At 40.1% G+C, this 20,297-nt stretch overlaps 1 protein-coding gene across 1 annotated transcript in view; it reads right to left on the bottom strand.

Annotated features, from left to right (window-relative positions):
* Positions 1–4,126: 4,126 nt before the first annotated feature.
* The window catches only part of LOC116217321 (uromodulin-like 1), a 20,624-nt gene continuing 4,453 nt past the window's right edge, over positions 4,127–20,297 (bottom strand). The window contains exon 5 of the mRNA XM_031556346.1: positions 4,127–4,267. Within this exon, the coding sequence (XP_031412206.1) occupies positions 4,127–4,267 (141 nt within the window). The remainder of the gene's footprint in view (positions 4,268–20,297) is intronic.

Here is a 20,297-nt window from a genome sequence, read left to right as displayed (position 1 = left end):
TTCAGGGGCATTCCTATAGAACTCAATCACTTAAATTTGTGACCAAAAAGGAAAGCCAGGGCTGCAATAGGACCTTTCCTTTTTGATCTTTTGTCACAGTGATGACATTATGTAAATTCCCATGAAAAGGGGAAACAAAGAAAAACAATGTCAGAGACAAAATTAAGTCTTGTAGAAGTTTTCTGGGTGCTGGGACAGTCTAATGCTATCCTATTTAATCCAAAATACCTGTTCAGGTTAAAATCATACAACTTTTAAGAAAAAGCTGCATTTAATTAAAATATATATATAAATATGATTGTAATTTGAGTCTTCTCAAACAAATACATACAATCCAGTGCAAAATGCTACCTGAACAAATTTTTACAAGCATAACGTCAGCTGGATAACAGAAGTTCTTAAAGAACTTAATATAAATCAAAGTAAATCCCTGCTTTACCAAAAAGGATTAACAAAACATTTTGCTCCATTTTAATGCTATTGGAAACATGTCAAGTTACACAAACTTATTTTGGTAGACCAACAAATACTGGAACTTTGTCAGAGGAACCCATTGGAGATTCTCTAGAAACCTATTTTAATCAAAAAATCCCTTCTAACTCTGAGTCAATTCCTGTTAAAGTAAAGAATTTCCTGTTGAAATATGGTAATAGTCATGTGGGAAGTGGGAAAAGCTTCCATCTTCAGTCAAAGATGTTTAAGTCCTCTAGAGTAGAGTCTTACTGTAACTCAGAAGTTAGATCAGATCCACTAAAATGGTCACTATTTTCAACAACAGTCTTAACTAACCAAGGCAGTACCTGAGAGAATGGATCCTAATATACTTTTGGTAGGAAAGCAGGTGGTAACATCTTGTCCAAAGCCTCAGGTTGTTTTAAATTAACACCAAAATTGAGTTAGCAGCCAGGAAAGTGATAGTGCTCCAAATCAAAGGAAATGCTATTCTAACTGCATCCTAAATTACTTTTAAGATAAAAAGTTCCTACAGTAAATGCAAGCACATTGAGAGCAGATAAAGCACACTGCAAGCATACATGAGCTACCCCAATTGGCTGCAGATATTGGCCTGAACCAGGACAAATAATGAGCATTTGAGTGATGACAAGAAAGTACCTTCTTCTTGCTCACCTGGAATTTTAGTGAATTTGTGAATAAGTGTGGCATATAGGAAGAACCATGAGCATTAGTGTTTCAGCTCTACTCCTTATCGCATTGGACTAATTTTACTGTGGATTTTTGCAGACTTACTTCTTTCAGTGAACCTATTGCCCAGAACTGACTTAAGTATTTACATGTTTCAGTTTAAGTGAATTCTCTTTCAGAAAAAGCATTTATTTCAACAATTAATCTGACTAAAACTTACCTAGAGAGCAGTAGAGCCCAACTTGCTCATATCCTTCACAGCAATCTGTAAAGTTGATGGTCTCAGGGACTTCAACTGTACGATACTGTGTTTTGTAGTACATTCGAGGACATACCATCCATGGTATCCATCCACCACAGGAAGTGTTTTTCTCAAAGGACTTTTGGTAGGCAACCATTTTAAAAACGTTTTTGGTCAGGCTATAGTTGCACAGATGATAGCCAAGCAAAGAGAGGCCTCTTTCTAGGAGAAAACAAAACAGGAAAGAGAGGGATCAGACCTAACTTTTCACATCATAGCACATGTTCTCGGCAAATAAATTTTAAAATGGTTAAAAAGCAGTTAAACAGTTAAAAATAAGTTAAAAATATCAAGAATTATGAGAAAACATTAAAAGAATCAACATAGATGAATGATTTCCAGGAAGGCTGACGTTAGGAGGAATGTCACCTCAGAAAATGGACAGAAGAAAGAATTAATAGTGACTGCTTGTCACAGCAACCATTTCAGTCACAAAAGGATGCATACTGGCAGAGAATTCAAAGTGTTCTCAGTACCTTCAGGAACAACGCAGAAAAAGGGCAATTTAACTCGAATAAGTGTAAATTAATATCCATTAATAGAAATGAATTGTGGAACAGAATAGGCAGTTCCAGAGCAGAGTCATCCAAGTACTTCAGATGTCCAGTTGAGGCTCACACTGCCCAAGTGTTCATCTAGCTCTGCTGACTATTAATGGAACGAAGCGTGAGCAGCTCATGGGCAGATGAGTCACAGGAGATGTCTGGAAAAGACATCCTTCAGACACTGCCCTAGGCTAAAACTGGGTACTCATACATCAGTGGGAAGGACTTTCAGGTATCTGGCACAAAAGGTATTCCTGGAGCTTCTTTGCTGCCTTTCTGCACTTGTTGTAAACAATATTAGACCAGGTCCTTTGAGAGATGTTGCGATTCATTGGCTTCAGCATAAATGAAAATTGTGCTAAGTTCATTAACTACATAATGTCACAAAGATCTGAGTATGGAACTCCATTTTTGGTGTTCTGAAACCAGTGGTTGATGAGAACTGAAGTTAGTTTTGTTGCGTGTCCTGCTTAAAACTCAAGTACTTGATCGGGAGCAGTAAAAGGAAAAACAAACAGCTGAATTAGCTGAATTAACAGTGAGCAACCTACAGCCATATTACAGACACCAGGCTGTATTTTAATGAGATATTATACAAGCCTTATACTTAGGGCTGACTCACCCTGTGTCCGATTTGGAAAAGAGATGGGATAGAATTAAAAAGGCCTGCATCAGTCTTTAGTCAAAGCAAAAGAAGCTTTAATAAGGATAAACATGAAGAGTATGGTAGGATTGTTTCTGAGAACTCTTAGGGGACCAGAGCCAGACAACAGACTGAAGTTAACACAGTGGGCATAAGCATAAAATTAAAATATTTAGGCCTTATCTTATTTGTACAGCTTACCTTTTTCCAGAGAAGATGACAAATGTAAAAAGAAGAAACCAAAGAGGACTCCTCTGCTTTTATCACATCTAGCTTTCCAGCTAAACAAACTAATATATGTACAATCTGAATAGCAATGGTAAAAGAAGATGATCCAGTTGTCGTGCAAGGACAGTTCAGAACAATGCATGGGATAGACACCATAGGTCACAATATGTCTCTCAAGCTGGCTTACTCCACCAAGTGACTTAGACTTCCTCCAGGAAGAGGCCGGAAAGATCATGAAAGCCCATGTCCATCCATGGACTCTCTACTTGGTTAAAATTAGGATATCAATCAGGGAGAGGGGAAAAGAGAAAAAAAATATTGGTTGTGGATATATTGTCATGGTTAAAGCAATGCAGGAACACAAAGCAAACAATCAAGTAAGGAGAACAGTGGAGATCGTTATTTTCAGTGCAGAGCTGAGGCTGCAGCAAGGACATAGCACTGGAAAGCTAGAAATTCCAGAGTCAGCTGAGCTGGCTTAGGCTTTACAGCAATGTGCAACATAAATACAGGTATGAAACTGAGAACAAAATGGTATAGAATTAGACACAGTCTATAATTAGAAGCTACAGCTGTCAGTGCAGATATGAAATCATATTTCATACTTAAACACTGATCCTAGGTATGGAATGAGGCTGCTAAAGCCAAGAGAGAAGGTCTGAGACATGGCTATGATGGTACAGAAAGAGACTAGACTAGAAGGGCAGCACCACTAACCTTACCATCACCTGTCATTTTGATCCAGTTTAAAGTAATTTTGGCACTCATAGTGTTCAATTATTTGCTGACAGTGGTTTCCTGCTGAGCAATGTGACTTAGATCAATTTGTACTCCTTAGCGAGTTGGCTGTCAGATCTCATTACCCCCCATCTATGGGATTAAAGCACAGCAGAATCGAGTAGCATTGGCTATTTTTTTTTCCAGCAGCACAGAGCCGAAGTCAATAGCAAAGTGGAAAGGAATCAGCTAGCTTTGACTTGTCATCTTTGGGTTTCAAGTTTTTATTTTAGCAATCACCAGTTTTCTGCACTGGCAGAGAAAGTATTAATTTTATTATTTTAAACAAGAGGAAAAACCATTAAAGCTATTAGAAACCAATATTTAGAAGCTGAAAGGAAAGTCAACGTTAGGATTAGGCTGCTCAGAACTGGAAACCAAATCCGGAACAGAGTCAGTACCTGAGAGCATGATCAAAAAAACAGCAAAAAACAAAACAAAACAAAACAAAACAAATGAAGTTTGATAATATTTGTGCCACAGACTTAGTCACAGTTCTGGAAGCCTCGCAAGAGCTGCTCCAGGGCCAGAAATGCCACCGTGACCTGGAATCTGCCAAACCTCTAGCTGGAGGACAGCAAGAGCCAGGGACAAGTCTCGCTCCTGCCTTGATGTAACCTCAGAAATAATCTGTTGGAACAGGTTCACAGGGGGCAGAGCCAAATGCAGCATTGTTAAGAAGCAAAGGCTCCAAGACACGGGGAAAAAATGGGTTGAGAAAATTTTTCTGGGTATTCCAAACTGTAATTTTCTAAAGTCTGTGCCAATGACTTTTAACAGCAGCAAACAGGGTTTTGCTAACCCTTGATCTCTTGCAACAGCTTTTTTAAAAGTGGCTTTGGCAGAATAGCAGAAAAGCCAGCAAGGCATTAAAAATATGGCTTGGATTTTAACTGAGACTTACGAAACCACTTAATTAAAAAAATGTAACAAAACACAGCCGAAAATCACAGTATTTCTCGTTGAAATAAATCAACCTAGAAATTAAGAACACATTAGGATTTAAATAAGCAGTTAAAACCTAGCAATTGGACTCAGTTCTTCCAAATTGCAGCCTACAACATATGTGAAAGTTAAGCATATCACCTACCGTCTCATTTTAGGCATCTCTCAGAACTTGCCAGATACAATACCATATATAATTTCCTACAAAAATTTATTTTAATGACAATTTTCATAAAAATTCACACATTTCTGCACATAAGGCAACAATCCTACTCCTTCATCTATGGCACAGAGGAATGACAAGGCCTGGGGACCAGGAGCTGGGGACAAAGCTCTATTTTGGCTTGGTGAAGTTTCGTTCGGTTAATTGTCTACAGCGTTTTCTTAAGTGTTCACTGTGACCTTCCCCATTCTCCAGACAGTTTTATTTATTTCACACAAAAACATATCCTACACCCAACATATATTGTCCTACATAAAGGCTGTGGTTCTCTGTGCAGCTTTGCATCACTCACCTGTGATTTCATTCCCCTTTCCCTGCTGCATGGCTGCCCAGAGCATAAGAACAGACACGAGAGGAGGGATTCTGACCATCTTATTGCCCGTCCCGGATGGGCCCTTCTTACTGTTTTGTTTGTATAGCAGTTGAACTCAATCTTCCTCACTTCCAGATGTTAGGATTAGGGGAAGAAGCACAGTTTCTATGCTTGCTGCAGGTGGATGTTAGCTACTGGCAACAGAAACAAAGGGACTCCAATGGGAATTCTGCTGTTTCTCTCTCCTCCATGCTCTCTCCAGGGAATCTACCTCTTCTGCCTGCCCAACTTCACACCTTCTGCATCACTCTGAAAGCTGAGCATTTAAAAATTCCTGGTTTAGTCCATATTTATGCTTCCCAGCACTTATTCTTTCTTTACCCTGAATACCTGACACCTAGGAGGCAGGTTTATGTACCTCAGCTGTCAGGTAGATTTAACATGAATTTTTGTTTCTGTTCACATGTCAGGTAATACTGGTTTTAGGTCTTATGACTCTGTACCTTGAATACAAACCCACTTAGAGTACGTCTGTCCATGATTTTTACTGGACATGTGCTCTTTTACTGGCTGCTCTCACAGTGCTCCTCATTTCATCACAAGTTCAGCATCATATAAACTAGAGCAATACCAGGCAAACAGGAATCCCTAGTAGCCAGATCATGAATCAGTACATCTGAGACACTAAAATCCCTTTCTTTTCATCACACAAATCATGACGGCAGGTTCCCAGGAGAAATGTGCCTGCGGCTTTACAATGCAGGACAATAAACTTCAATACAACATCACTTGGCTTATACAATGTAAAGGACTGAACAAAACATGGTATTTTATGAGGAGCTGACAGTGAAGTGTGGAAAATCACAGATTCAATTCTTTGAGCTGTTGTAATGTGTTCAGACCTGTGCTTAAACACAAATAACAGTGTCTTAGGCAGTTTTGTGTTTAAGACAGAAACAGATGTAAGGGTGCTGGAACACAAAGTCTTTCATTTTTCTACATGCAGAATATCACTTCCAGGCATACACCTTTCCAATACTCACAAGGTCATGGCCTTCAAATGAAAAATGCCTTCGGTGAAAATTAGAAAATGGGTATAGAACACTTCAACCAAGTAAATAGATATATATTGGCTAAATAGATATATAGTGGCTTGGAAACATTACAGCTGTGTCTAAGGAGAACGTACACCATAGCACCCCTTCTCCTGCCTGTACCAAGCTTCCTGATTGGTCTGCATGTCCCAGGTGCACCATTTGTATCTCTTAATAGCACGAGGAAGCAGCAGGGAGACTCTGCTTTTAGACTTTACAGAGCATGTAATTTGACTCAATAAATAAATAAATGGTAAAATTTTAAACAAACACAAAAAAGAAGACTTGCAAAAAGAAATATTTTACTTCATGGCTTTATTTTTTTTTTTTTCAATGATCAATCTGAATTTTTTTGAAAAAAAAATCCTGATTGAAAATTTACAGGTAGCACTATCCAAAAATATCTATAGTTCCTAAAAATGACTTCTCAGTTTCTGCAAGAAGTATATGTCCTGGTCAAATTCAAATACAGATAGTCCCAAACTGACATCTGAATTGGACTGCATTTCACAGAATCATACAATCATAGAATCAAATAATCATTTGAGCTGGGATGGACCCTTAAAAGTTATCTGGTCCAACTCCCCTGCAATGGACAGGGACACCTATAGCTATATCAGGTTGCTCAGAGCCCTCTCCAGCCCAACCCTGAATGTTTCTAAAGATCATCCACCACCTCTTGGGGCAACTTGTTCCAGTGCCTCACAATCATTATTGTAAAAAAAACTTCTTCCTTTTATCCAGTATAAAACTCCCCTCAGTTTGAAACCATTTCCCCTTGTCCTATCACAACAGACCTTGCTAAAGAATCTGTCGCCTTCTTTTGTACAGCTTTAGATACATAAAGGCCACTCTCAGGTCTCCCCGGAGTCTTCTCTTCTCCAGGCTGAACAGCCCCATCTCTCTCAGCCCATCCTTGTAGAGGTGGTGTTCTGTGCCTTGGACCATTTTTGTGGCTGTCCTCTGGACACACTCCACACTCCATGTCTCTCCTGTACTGAGGACTCCCCATCTGGACGCAGTACTCCAGCTGAGGTCTCACCAATGCAGAGCAGAGGGGCAGCATCACCTCCCTCACACTGCTGGCCATGCTTCTTTGGATGCAGCCCAGGACACAGTTGGAATTCTGGGCTGCAAGGGCACATTGCTGGCTCGTGTCCAGCTTGCCGTCCACCATTACCCCTATATCCTTTGGGTTCTCCATCTTAGAATCTAAATTACTGTATAGGGCTGCCATGTGTCTTAAACAGCTGTTGCTTTCCAGAGTTAGCTATGAAACAAATGTCACTCCCTTCACTGCTGAGTACTTCCATGGCTGAAGACAATCGTCCAAAGAGTTATAAATGGCTTTGTTCTAAAAAATTAAGGTACACACTCAGATTTAGGATTATTAAAAAGCATGTATACAACTTTGCATAACAACTGTTCAGTCTTATGACCATCACCTGTAGCAGGCTTATACTCAGGGTAAGACAAACAATAGTGAGTTGCCATTTCATTGCGGGGGTGAATGAAATGATTCCTAAAAACATATAAAGAAACTCTTTTTCAAACAAAACTGGTGACTGTTTAATCACAGGTTCATAATAAAATCTCAGAAGCGTTTAGATTGGAAGGGACCTCAAAGCCCATCCACCCCAACCCCTGCCATGGACAGGGCTGCCCCCCCCCGGCTCAGGCTGCCCAGGGCCCCATCCAACCTGGCCTTGAGCGCCTCCAGGGATGGGGCACCACAGCTTCTCTGGGCAGCTGTGCCACTCTCTTGATAAAGAATTTCTTCCTAATATCTAACCTAAATCTCCTTTATTTTAGTTTAAAACCATTCTCCCTTTGTCCCATCACTGTAAGACTGTGGAAAAAGTCAGTCCCTCCTCTGTTTATAAGCTCCGTTTAAGTACCAGAAAGCCACAATGATGTCTCCCTGAAGCCTTCTCTTCTCCAGGCTGAATAAGAGCATTTCCCTTGGCCTTTCTTCATAGGAGAGATGCTTCAGCCCTCTGAGCACCTTCATGCCATCCTCTGGACCCACTCCAGCAGCTCCACTACTTGAGTGGAGCCTGCCCCAGGCCTGGACGCAGTACTACAGGTGGGGCCTCAAAAGGGCAGAGCAGAAGGGGACAATGCCCTCTCTCTCCCTGCTGGCAACCCCTCTTTTGGTGCCCAGGAATCTGTTGTCCTTTCAGGCCACAAGTGCACACTACTGGCTCATGTCCAGCTTTTCATTCCCCAGAATCCCCAATTCTATCTCCACAGGGCTGCCCTCAAGTTCTTCTCTTCTCCCAGTCTGTACACATACCTGGGATTGCCCTGACTCGATTGCTGTACCTCACACTTGGCCTTGTTGAATCTCATTAGGTTCACACAGACCCACTTTTCAAGATTGTCCAGATCCCTCTGGATAGAGTCTCTTCCTTCTCTTGTATCAACCGCACCACTCAACTTGGTGACACCCACACAGTTACAGAGGGTGCTCTCAAACTCATTATCTAGGTTGTTGATAAAGATGTTAAAGAGCACTGATCCCAAGATACAGTCCTGAGAGGGCTAGGAAAGGCTAGGCCAATAAAAGCCAGGTAAAATCCATGTGAGAAGCAGACATTCAAAGATGGAATGTATAGGATTTGACTCTCCTAGACAGTACTATCAGTAATTACAACATTGTGTCTAAGGGCAGGCTTTGTCATCATCACACCTCTTATACATTTATTTCTTTAGAGATATACACTTTTGATTTACTTAGTCATTTAGAAGATCCTGATCACAAAAAAGTCACTTGCTCTGACATTATTTTTCACTTTACATTATTTTGCCTATGAAGTAATCTCAATATCACATGCCCAAAGTGGTTATGATGTTTCAAGACAGATTGGTTTGTGTGCAGGATATAAGACTATGAATTTGGACTCCATGGGAATACAACAAAAGCTGCTCCATGCTCCAGAAGCCATCATGTCTACCCATATGTATTCAAAACCTAAAGCTTGAGAACAGTTCAGTCATTCAATCTGACCTCTCAACATCAGTTGGCAGTAAATTTCTCTGAACCTTTTTCAGTCTCCCATCATTTCAGTCTGACTACATTCTGTAAGCCTGAGAAAGCCCAGACTATGACCACAGCAGATGGCCAGAATAGATGGAGGTGTCACCACTTCTGAGGACCACATAGTTCAGCTCTCAGAGTCAAAATGCTGCTCTGGGATTTGAGTTGAGCTCCCTGTCAACAACGTTGCGTGTGGCCACAAGCATGACCCAAAGGCTGAATTTGCCAGTGCAGTGATGCCATAGGGAGGCAGAAATTTCAGATTCTGTGGAAGCCATGCCTACAATACATTACATATACTTTTGCTTCTGTCATCTGAAAAAAAGAAAAAGAAAAAAAAAAAGTTGGGAAAGTACTATTTTGCCAGCATATGCTAGGTCTATGTGACAATGGATGATAGCTAACATGGAAGATTTTTGAAGGAGTACTTGTTTCTGTGAGCTTCAAAAAAAAAAAAAATTATAAAGTGGAATATTAACACTTGCATATTTTACAGATATATTTTGAAGACAAATACATTACACACAACTGGATATTCACAAATAATATTAAAAAAATACTCAATGGAACTCCAAGAGTTAATTAGCTCATCTGTGCTAGAAGTCTCTAACTGCATTCAATGATTTGTTCTGCCTTACCAGCAAACTGTTCCTCGGGAAAATCTTTGGGTTTTGTTTTTCCCTGAACACACACAAACTGTATTAAAGTGACTCACGAGGAAAAAGTTCTTATTGGTAACAGTGGGAAAAACTATGAGTCAGGCGGAAGTCATGCTGAACCTCTGCCTGTCATTGCTCCTCTGACTGAGCAGTGATTGTGCAACCTCAGCACAGAGGAGGTCTTGTTTTCTCCTGTGCTTTGATGACATGGTCCCATTGCCAACATTGAGTCTGGTATCAGATGCAAGGGCTGGTCACACCCCCTACATGGTTTAGCAGTGCTGCAGTGAAGTACATCCCATACGAGACATTTCATAGCGTACTTGTGTATAACTCTAGAAGCCGGTGTTTTGAAGTCCTGGTGGTGGGAGTCCCTTTTCTACGGAAGGCCTACTTGGAAGAAAAGTCAGAAGGTCTCATCTGCTCAGTGCAATCCATGGATTACATTGGCCAAGTCTAGAATTATACAATCACAGAATACTCTGACTTGCAAGGTACCCACAAGGATAATGCAGCCTAGCTCCTGACTCTACACAGGACCACATAACATTCAAACCCTATGTCTGAGAGCATTGTCCAAATGCTTCTTGAACTCCGGCAGCTTCTGGCCATGACCGCTGCCCCAGGGCGCCTGTTTCCAGGGCCCAGTCATCCTTTGGTGAAGAACCTTTTCCTGACACTCAAACTGACCCTCCCCTGGAGCAGCTCCATGCCATTCCCTTCAGTCCTATCAGCCCTGGGTATATGTACAGACTCAAAGACAAGAAGCTGGAGGACAGCCCTGCGTAAGGCGATCTGGAAGGTCTAAATGATGTCAAGTTGAATCTGAGCCAGCAGTGTACCGTGGAGCCAGAAGGGCCAGCTGTACCCAGGGTGCACCAGACCTAGCACTGCTGCTGGGAAAGGTAAAGGGCTGCCTCCTCTGCTCTGTGCAGCCTCACCTCCAGCACTGAGTGCTGGTTTGGGTGCCACAGTACAAAAAGGCCATAAAGCTATTAGAGAGCATCCAATGGAGGGCTACAAAGATGGTGAAGGTCTGGAGCAAGGTGTGTGAGAAGCAGCTGAGGTCCTTTGGTCTGTTCAGCCCAGAGCAGAGGAGCTGAAGGCAGGCCTCATGGTGGCTGCAGCTCCTCAAGAAGAGAACAAGGGGCAGTGCTGAGCTCTGCTCTCTGGTGAAGTCAACCTGGAGGCCCAGTGCAGTCAAGACTACTGTGGCTGGTATCATACAACCAGAGGCTCTCCACTCTATCTCACTGGCTGGACCATTGGCTCACTGCAGCCAGAAACAAGATCACAATACCAATCTCATGCTTTCTTGCTGATCCAATGCCACAGGGCTCAAGAACAGCAATGACTGCAAATATACAGCTGCCTCTACTCTTCTTTTGAATGAAAGTACCTGCCGGTCCTCTTGAAAGAAGGTTAACTTCCCAATTCTTACATCTCCCAAGCATGTCTGACTTGCAGCCCCAATATGGATGGGAATGACAGAAGACCGTGTACTCCACTGACAGTTACACTCATGAATCCATCTCTTGTACACATACTTGCACACACATGCATACACACACTACCTGCCTGTTAAACAGGTCTGAAACACAGAATAAAACAAAGTATATGATCTCTCATTTCTAGTCAACAAAAGACCTGATCCTTACAGTACACAGAGAACCTTGTGTGTTTCCAATGAGAGATCTATCTAAATTTTTCCAGATTCTGATCTATCATCCAAATCCTAGAAAATCTTTTATATTTGTACAGATCAATAAATGATCTTATATTTAAACACTTACGGGAAACAACTCACATTGAAGGACCTAAAGAAAAATTGTTTCTGTGTGGTCCTGAGCCAGTTCAGTTAAAAGCAAAGAAGCTCATGAAGGACAGGGGGCCTTTTCAAGCAGAAATGCTGGACTAAGGGAAACTATTGTATACAGACAGGGCAAACTATGGCACCCCACTCCTGCTGTGTGAATACTGAGGAAGGACTTCAAGAAAGGTTTGAAAAAAAGCTCCACATTTTAAGCTGGTTAGAAGGTATGAACCCTTGAGTAGGTTTCTTTAGAAGAAGGAATGCAGTGAGTTGTTTGGAGGACGTATATTGTTTCTTTTTTTTCTGCTAATTCTTGTAACTGTGACCAATGCAGACAAATTGGATTACTAATTATAAAGGAGATAGCATGGATAGGCTTTTTGGACATGCAGAAAAAAAAAACACAAAGTTATTTAAAACAGTATGGAATAGAAGCTTCAGTTGCAAGGAAAGGAATAAGAGATTTAATCTTTGTGCCAAAATGTCCAGACAAGCTATGAATCCAAATCAGTGTCCCTGTGGGAATCTGAACAAATACAAAATTCCCCAGTAGTTTCACACATCACACCACATCCAGTGAGGAAATGCTTTTCTCTCTTCTCTATCTTTTTTTTTTCGCCCTTAGAAATTCCTGGAGTTCTGTTAAGTGTAGTTGTTATTTTTGAAATGACTTCTGTATGGTGATTAAAACTAAAGGATCTATAGGTTTTCCATGCCGTTGATCATCTCCTTTCCCCAAAAGCACACTATGAACTGTTGGTAAGAACCACTTCTCAGGGTGCCTGTTAGAGCAAACCCAGGATTGAACAACTATCCAGGGTTGCCTAGAAGGTACTGACTGGCTAAAACTCCCTCTGAGTTACTCAGCAGGAGGCAACTGGCATCCTGCTCTGACTCCACATTTTGTTGCAGATATATTTGCCGTGGGTTTGCCCACCAGATGACTTCTATCATCTGAAACGTCTGTTGAGTTTGAGCTTCTACTTAAACAGAGCAGCACAAAGTTCCAGCTGGCACTGTGTTTTCCTGAATGTTAATGAGACTTATTCTGTCAATACTTGTGAATTAGGTAACGGAAGAAGGGAAGCCTAATATTGGTCTCCAGCCCCGGGGCAGGGGGTGCAATTTGCAGGATTCTGTGCAGGCAGGAGGAAAGCTCTTTCTTCAGTAGGAATTTCCCATCATGCTGGGGAAGATTCACATTCCCTCACAGCACATTTTTTTCACACTGAGCTTTCCACTTCTGATGCCAGGAAAACTGTTTCTGTTCCTTTACCCTCTCCTCCAGGCAGCCCCCGCCTCAGTATGCTTTGTCTGCTTCTCCAAGCACTCAGGAAAGGAAAATCATCCCTATCTCCTAACAGCAAGAATTGCTGCCACAAACATTTACAGTTTCTCTACTATACAACAGTGCCGAAAGGGGAAGAAAAATCAAAATGCTTGGAAAAAAATAACAGTGCATCATAGGTTTAGTAATTCATAAAAGACAAAAAACAATCAACCACCTTCTCTGCAAATCTAATCAAGGAAAAGGAGGGATATCTTGCAAGGAGGTGATCTGAAGTTCAATCTTCAGAGCACAAAGGAACTTCCAGACAACTTTTGGCATCCTCAAGTGAAGAGAAAAATGTAGTTACATACTGTAAGAATAGGAGAAAAACTACTTTCTTGGTTAAAAAACAAAAACAAAACAAAACAAACAAACAAAAAAAAAAACCCAAACTGCAGAAAGTATTCAGGTCTATTAAGCTAAAAATAAATAAATCACATTTTACTAGATATTGAGAGCTGATATTTAAAGTTCAAAGGGAGATGCTTTTCAAAATGTTTATTGGCTTGTGAAAACAGTGAGTTATCTACTGAATCTGCTCTACACCCTTAATTAGCACAAATGCCAGTAGGGAAACTTCCTGTGTGCTTTCTCCCATGCTGACCTTCAGCTTGAGAAAAATTCTCTAGTGAAAATAAATTTTAATTCCCTTCCTGAAATCGAACATCTGGCTTTGGTTAAGGAGGCACATAACCCTGTCCTTTGTGATATCTAGATTTCAAGTGCTCTGGGACAGGGAGTATTTTCTTCATTATTTACTGCTGAAAATGATAAGGTCTTTGTTTTATAGATACAGTAATGACAACACTACCACTGAAGGATGATAAATGATTGTCATCATGATTAACACTGGTTTATTATTCAAATGCCAACTATAAATACCAGTGCACATCATATTCCATCACTCTTCATCTTTGTAACTAAATTCTGACATATTATAAACTGAATATTGTCCTGCTCAAGAGCTCATAAACAGATCCAGTTTCTAAAGCTGTCATTGAAATGTGGAAGCCAAGGGTATATCAATCTCCTCAAAGGCATTATACTGCTGATAACATTATGTGTATCACTTTAACGAGAGACACAAACCTGCACATTCACTTCTTTAAAAGTGGGAGGCAAATGAAATAAGATTTCATCTATCACATTTTCATTTATTTTGCTGTTCTTGGCTTCTCGGAGATCTAGTGGAATGGATGAACCAGGACCCCTGGCAAAGTCAGAAAACGCCTTATAAGAGTCTACAAGATTTCTATGTCTTATATGCAAGGGGTTTAAGGAAGTAAGAGGTAGGCTGACTGCAACAGTAAATGCATGCTTTGCCTGTATGCCCCTGATTCTAATCATGCAGCAAAGAGAAAACCATTGGAGAAGTCTGATTCCCTGCTTACTAAAGATTCATTTTTGATGGATCTTATTCTTCCAGAAGCAAGAGGAGCAAGAATTCTTAACATAACTTTGGGGACTGAGAAAGCTCATGTGATGAGTCCCAAGGGCCTATAAACAACAGCAGATGGGCAGACCTTCAATCAGCAGCCTGAGAAAATCACCCAGATGTCAGCACTGAAATGTTATGCTTCTCCCAGGAAGTGGTGAATATGTATCCTTAACAGCAAGGTGGAAAAATTATGCCGTGGAGAGACAGGAAAGGACCCTCATAATAACAAGTATATATTTATGACAACAAGGATTTGGTAGAAAAGCATTTATCACATGATCCACAATTAAAACAATATTTTTAAATTGGCATGACTGAAGTAGTTTTGCATTCTGAAGAGCTGCAGTGAAAGCAGCCAAAATCTTAATTAATTACCTGGACTTCTGTTTGACCCAAGGGTGATGCAGACCAAGAATAATGGTCTGTGTAATTCTCTTTTCCTTGGTGCAGAAAAAAAAGGAAGAATAATCAGATCATTCACACCTTTAAGAAGAGGCTGAAACACCCTCCAAGGGAGATACCATCCAGAGGGAGTAAAGGCAATTTTCAACAAAACTGGTATCTCCTTTCTTTTTTTTAAGTGTGAAGTGCAAAAATGGGAAGTTTACTTCTAGAAAAAGCAGCTAGGCATCTGAATTTTGAAGTCATGTGCCTACATTAAGCAACCACCTAGTCCCTAACCAAATGGGCTGATTTTCAATCTAGAGTTGTGTAAAAATAACTCTGGAGGACTGCTTTCCCAGAAGGGTAAGGGTTATACACATAACGCAGTGTCCACTTAAGAAAATCTTCTACAAGCAGCAGTAATAATTATCCAGGCAGAAAGGTTTATTTCAAACTAATTTGCATTTAGATCCCCTTCTGTCTTTTGCATTCTTATCAGTCTGAATAGTAAAAACAGATGAATATTTTGCTTTATTTTTTTTCTTATCTTCACCAAAATATAGGTTTGTATATCTGTATCTGTTTACGTTAAATCAGAAATACACATACATGTATATATAACACATGCATACAAGTACATGCATGTATATGTGCATACACACAGACAAACATTGCAAGGGGAATTATATTTAATAGGGTTAATATTTAAATTTAAAAGATGAAACTGTCTCAGCCTGTTGAAATATTTTTCAACCAGGACTGCACTCTTCATACATTACAATTTATACAGAAAGGAATTGTGACAAAAAAGGACCAGTTCTGATGCAGATAGATAAGACAAGGGAGAAAAAAAGTAGAAACCATGGCATGCATTACAGTCTCAGGCAATTGTGTGCAATCAGTGGATAGGGAAATGGCTCCCTTCATGTTGGATTGATTAGAGGATGTTGTAAACACCCTCTAGAAGCCTTTATCTATCAGTTTAGTCCCAGTCTCTGTCCCTAACAAGTCTTTACATGCACACCATAAAGGCAAGTCCCATAGCACCTTATTAACTTGTTTATCCTTTCCAGCTCTCTGTATTCAAACTAAATCACATTACGCAATGAGCTGCTATGAAAGCAAATGAAATGTATTCTGTTTTTGCGTGCTCGAGCATCTGTTCAAAATCTCTTCAAAGACTATTTGACCAATTTAGGATCAATATAATGTCCTGATTATTTTCCTGTTCAGTAAAAAGCAGCTTCTGCTGAGGTTATGTTTAAAACTATTGAGATGCTGCAAAAATCTGTGGCTCAAACAGTAGATTTCTATGCTGTGGGCAACCTGATCATCTTCTCTACAGAATTCGTTATTTTTAGGAGGCAGGTGTAACAAGATGGCCTTGACATCTGACAGATCTTGTCCTCTAGGGTATTACAATATTTTCTGTTGAAAAGTTTTGCTTCCAAACTGCAGCATTCAAATGATTCAATCATTAGTAACTTTTTAACGTGGGGGAAAAAAAAAAAAAAAAGCACATCTCAACTATGCTGCATGACACGTATTTGTATGGGAAAAGGAAAGATACAGTTACTATGTAAACAAAAGAAAAACAAGAAAATCTCACTTGCTCATCTGAGCTCATCACCAGCTAAACACAATTTTGATCAGTTCTCCCATCAACAGCAAGATCTGCTCTGATAGAATTTACCATAAAAGGAGATTTGGGGGTTTACTGTTATCGAGGGATTGACCAAATGTTACAATAACAACAATGAATAGAAACACAAACTATTTGAAACTGTTGAATTCAGCAAGCATTTGTTTGCTAAATGTGTAATAAGTCCTCTGTGGCTGTCATCAGAATGGCTCCAAATGATTTACTTCATGACTTAGTTCATAGAGTCAGTTCATATAAACCTATTTCCAGCATTAATGCATTCCAAAAAATGCAGAATGAGAGCATAGACTGGGTGTATCCCAGGTCATAGCACAAAATTAACCCAAGAAGTCCAAGAAAGAAGCTCAAGAAGGAAGGAAGGCTGTCATCCACTTCTTATCAGTATATTTCCGAGGACAAAGAGATTCAACTTATCTTTTTAGTTGTTGGAGGCTGAATTCGGTCACAAAAATATCCCAGTTCTACAAGCAATGGGAAAAACTATTGATATTCAGGAGTAAGCAGCAGTTTACCTGCCTGAAATATACTACGGAATTGGATCTTTGCATTCTTCTGTCAAGCATAGCACCATGGGCACAAGAGGCTCTCTTTAAAACAAATCACATATACTGCATGGGTAACAAAATGTTATTACAGTAACGTTAGAAAAACTCCTAGTTCTCCTTGCAGACAGGCAAAATATGCTTGCATGCCAGGCAAAGGCAGGATTATTAAAAGGAAACATTTAAAAATAAATTAACATGTAAATTACATTACAACAAGAAATTTAACTATTTCAAACTAGTTGCCATCAAAGATAAGTGGGATATGCTTGAGAAAATGCAAAGGTATATTTCAGTAAATATTTGTGCAAATACAGAAAGAGCAACAGAAACTTGGTCATAAACCTGCCAAGATGAATAGAAGGTGTCATCAACATTTGCTCCATCTGTGTGAGCCATGGGTTCTTCATCCTGGGGGAATCACAGTGGAAAATTGTAAACAAATATTTCTGCTTAGCATCATAAAATAAATTCTCAGTTCTGTATTCAGTTCTAAAGATATTGCCAGGCAACAGAAAATTATTGCTATATCTTGAGAGAATTCCCTGAATTTGTTATTTTTAGGTCATCCATCAGTAACACAATGCTAAGTTTTGCCTAGGTTTCATATTCGAATCAGCCCATACTTAAATTTAACCAGATGTCCAGAAACTTGAGCAGAGTAGAAAACAAATTTATCTCTGTAATCCACTAAAATCGGTACTACGAATTGCTATTGATCAGTATATTGTTTAAAGGGAATTAAGAGTTTGATCATGTCCTTGTAATACTGCTCTTCCAACTGCCTCTTTCAGAGTTTTGAGAGCCATCTCTGTATCAAAGCTTTCACATGCTCTGCACACACTATCACTTCTACAGGAACTCCGTGCCCAGCCCATGCACGAGTTACAGCACAACTTCTAGACTGCTTTGTATGGCAGAGAAGCCACCATAACCAGTGGCAAAATCTCCCAATGGATAGCAACATTTGTTGCTAAGAGAACCCTGTTGCTGCTGCCTTCTTGAAGACACAGCTTCCAGTGACTTGCTATGACTATGTTGACTATGTGTGTTTTGCCACTATATCAATTTCCTTTTTTTGCTTAAAACATTTCCAGAGGAAAAGCTCTATCAGAAGCTATAAATTCGATGCAGGGTTAATGAAGGGTTTTATGAACTATTTACATGCATATGTATACCGTACAATTGCCATAGTCTTCTTTACCTTCTCAGCTTTAAAAGCTCATACAGAGAGCTCTGTGGAAATAACAATGACTTCAAACACTTTCTTTAAAATGTAAATGCATTCATCATCTTTGAACACAAGACTGTTACCAATTTGGCATTGTAAATGGTGCTTTTAAATATTAAACATGATCGACCTCTTCAGCGATACTTTGTTTGCCACTGGCTAAAAACACATTTCCAGCCAGATTTTTCAGCTGAGCTGGCAAGGATAATTTGTCAAGCTATGGCTCTCTAGAACACTTTCCATACCCACCATTTGCAGTCAACAGACATAAGGGCATGTAATTAGTCTGAGCCCAGCTTTTAATCACTATACACACAAGAAATTGCTGTTTCTGTGTTGGTACACACTTGGGTGGAGAGCTGGTCTTGGTGAAGGGGGGAAATTAGGGAAAGCAGAGACAATGACAGAGGAAAAATAGGAAGGAAAGGACAAAGCTGCATGATGCTTCAAGTAACATTCGTCAATTGCATATAGACTGTAATGCCTCAGAAAGACCCAATTAAGGCAATGGAAATACAGCAATTATGCAGGGATGAATCATCTGACCCAAAATAGAAGGACTGATGAAGCATATAAGGGAAGAAAGCATGTCATTTTAGCTTTAACAGTAAAATAATTCCAGCTATAATCTTCCAAAAATATTGGGCTGACAGAAACCTGGCCATGCACCTATCGCTCAATACCAACTGAACATTGGTGCACTCTTAACACTACCTGGGCTGAAACCAGGGCATGACGCACAGTGCAGTGCCAATTCAAGTTCTGGCAAATAATCTTATGTCTTTTAATACATTGGCTTGGCACGCAGGCTCCTGGTCATCATTGACAAAAATGCAGAGCTAACGGCGGCAACAGAAACAGTGTTTTTGTAGCTGAGAATTTGCTCTATCAAACAGCGTTACTGTGCTCATTGTAGCTGTTGCAGTTTCCAAGGAAAAAAAACAGGAGGCATTACTTTTGGAGCAACCTATACATATGTGGCCCAAGCCAATAATTCTTGGCCCAGGCAAGCCAAAAGGTTGGTCATGCATGTACTAATGAAGGAAATGAGACCACAAGCTAGCTCTCATCACAGTGTGTCTACAGCAGGTGCAAAGCAACGGAGAAAGTTTCCAAGGCACGTATTCCTAAATTCCACATATATAGCCTGCACATATTCCTAAATATACAGCCCAAGTTTAAATGAAAAAATATCCAGTTGAAGGGGAGAAAGAAGATACCCAGGCAGCTGAGCAGTATGCCAGGGAGCAGAAGACAAAGTTCCTGTTTCACATTGCACCTTCCTGCATGTGTTTGGGAGCAAGCATACCATTCCATCAATCTCAGCATCTGCTGAGAAGACTGGAGAGTCAGATTCTTCAACCACTGATGTTGGGGTTTAAGACTTGCTCTGAACCACTGCAGCCTACTGCCTCTTCTAGTCTGGAAAACGCTGAGCTAATCCCCTCTGTAAGCGAGTCAGGCTCCAGCAGCAATTACCCTGTATGCCATTCTGACAACATGACATTCTCTACTTAAATTTGTTTTTTTTTTTCATAAGCAGAAAATTTGTTTTTTTCCACCAGATCCTCTCCAACAGAGAGCATCTCTTTTGTATGTAAAGACAACCTCAATACTATCGTGTGTTACTTTGGAAATATGAAGAGATCTTAACAAGAGAACAGCCACATACACTGTAGACACAACAGCTAGGGCTCTTTATGCTGCTTTATGTTTGCAGCATTTTCTATGCTTTAAATGAGCTGTCTGATAAGTGCCCTCATCCTCTAACTAGTGTGAGATTATATCATCTTAATCTTAAAGCCAAAAACTTTTGGGTTCTAAGCCCTCAGACGTTATAGCTAGTCAAATGTCTTCTCCTATCTACAGTACAGACACACAAACAACACACTGTACAAAATTAGAGAACAGTTTAAGGCAAAAATTTCTCTGCATCTCCTCTTCTTTTGTGTGTGGTGATTCTGTTCAACTTCCTAATCATTTGG

The sequence above is a fragment of the Meleagris gallopavo genome, chromosome 1, assembly GCF_000146605.3.
Source record: "Meleagris gallopavo isolate NT-WF06-2002-E0010 breed Aviagen turkey brand Nicholas breeding stock chromosome 1, Turkey_5.1, whole genome shotgun sequence".
Lineage (NCBI taxonomy): Eukaryota > Metazoa > Chordata > Aves > Galliformes > Phasianidae > Meleagris > Meleagris gallopavo.
This window is presented reverse-complemented; position numbering and strand designations above follow the sequence as displayed.